This window comes from Loa loa (genome assembly GCF_000183805.2).
Source record: "Loa loa unplaced genomic scaffold supercont3.462, whole genome shotgun sequence".
In the NCBI taxonomy this organism is placed as follows: Eukaryota; Metazoa; Nematoda; class Chromadorea; order Rhabditida; family Onchocercidae; genus Loa; species Loa loa.
Window position 1 is genome coordinate 14940 of NW_018108642.1, and position 2141 is coordinate 17080.

The 2141-nt window shown below is 21.5% G+C and overlaps 1 protein-coding gene across 1 annotated transcript in view; it reads left to right on the top strand.

Annotated features, from left to right (window-relative positions):
- Positions 1-1952: 1952 nt before the first annotated feature.
- LOAG_18716 (hypothetical protein) overlaps positions 1953-2141 on the top strand; it is a gene marked incomplete at both ends in the record, with an annotated part of 5843 nt that continues 5654 nt past the window's right edge. Inside the window, one exon of the mRNA XM_020451380.1 lies at positions 1953-2052. Within this exon, the coding sequence (XP_020304842.1) occupies positions 1953-2052 (100 nt within the window). The remainder of the gene's footprint in view (positions 2053-2141) is intronic.

Here is a 2141-nt window from a genome sequence, read left to right on the forward strand (position 1 = left end):
TTATTATTATTATTATTATTATTATTATTATTATTATTATTATTATTATTATTATTATTATTATTATTATTATTATTATTATTATTATTATTATTATTATTATTATTATTATTATTATTATTATTATTATTATTATTATTATTATTATTATTATTATTATTATTATTATTATTATTATTATTATTATTATTATTATTATTATTATTATTATTATTATTATTATTATTATTATTATTATTACTATTATTGTTATTATTATTATTCTAAAACATAGATTATCATGATTGTTCTAAGACTTAAATCATTATGATTGCTCTAAGATTAATATGATTAAAGATTATCAATGATTATTTAAAATTGATAATTTAAATTAACATAATTATCATATAGATTTATCATGATTGTTCTAAATCGATAAAATTTCGATCAATATGATTGTTTTTGATTTCATCAAAACTTGTTAATTTAAAATGATTACGAAAAGTAATTGATAATGAAATGAAAGAGATGGACGAAATTGGATGACAATTGTTGTTCGGGAACGATCAACGGGGGAGGGGTTCGGCAAAATGCGGAGAGCGGGTAAGGCGGGCTGAGAGAAAAGGAAAGGGAAGGAAGATGATGGCGGGGGAGAAGAGGGATAGTTGTTTGATAATGTTCATAAATTATTGTTCGATGATGTTTATCGATAAACGAAGAAATATGGGAATTCAAAGAAGTAATTTTTCTTCCTGTTATCAATGGCACAGTAATCGTTTAATTTAATTTCAAATTTCAAATTTCATTGTTTTTAAATTTTATTTTTAATTCTAATATAATTCGTATTATATTATTACATAATATCTGTCAGGTTTTTACTCTTTTCTTTTATTTTTCATTTTATTTTGCAAAAATTTTAAATTTTAAAAATACTGGAAAGTTCATTAGTTTCAATCATCCATGGAATTACAAAACTTGGCAAAACCAGTCAAATGAAATAAAATTTTTTCGTTTTTTTTTCTTTTCCTTTAAATCATTAATTTAAATCGCATCAAAATTTGGAATTTATAATTCAACTAGGATTTAAAAATTTATTCGTCCATTTTCTTTTATTAATTAATTGCCATTAATTAATTGGCCACACTTTGGTTAAAAAAAAATGACGTCTTTTTTTTAGCTCTTATACGACTTTAACTATCTGATGGATTAGTTATTTGATTAATTACCTTATTTATTTATTTCTTTTTTGATTACTTCAGAATGTATGACGAGAAATTTCTTTGAAAAACTTTTTTACCTAATTTTAATTTGATTACTTTTTTTTTTAAAATTTTCCACTATGCTCAATTATTGTCATCATAATGACATCATGTTTTTGTTAATTTTTTTTCTTTATCTTTTCAACTTTTTACGATAATTCTTGATTGCAAAATGATTGCTTTGTATTCGCTTCCTTTCCCCCCCCCCCTAAAACTTACAATGCAATTAATCAAAATTGGAAAAGAAAGTAATTAATTAAGAGATTGATTAAGATTAGAGAAGAAAAAAAAACAAAAAAAAACTTCGTTTCATACATTCTAAAACAAATTTCAAAACAAAGCATTACAAACTTATCAGTTATTCTTTTTAAATTTGATAAATTTCTATAAAATCACAAAATCTTGCCTTAATTTAATTTCACGCACTATTTGTTTTGTTTTTTTTTTTTGTTATTCGATAGAGCTTCTCAACAAATTTGCCTTAGGCATTTTAATTCATTATCGATTTATTTTTCAAAATTTTATTTTTTTTCTTCTCTCTTACTTATTTATCATTTCTATTCATTAACTAATGACAAAAAATTACATAATTATGTACATAATTATGTAATTTTTGTGCAAAATAAACAAATACTATCATTTGAAAATGTAAAATTAATCTTAAAATTATAAATTAAAATTGAAAATTCTTTTTTTTTTTACAGTATTGGAAAGATGATTTTTTGCAATGGAATCCAAATGATTATGATGGCGCTACTGAAATTTTCCTTTCCTCAAACGATATCTGGATTCCGGAATTTTCCCTTTATTACAGGTAAAATAGTTATTGTCATTTTAAATTTTGATTTAAACATCGATCAAAAAAAGCTTTTACTTATCTTCACTTATAAATTTCCAACTTTC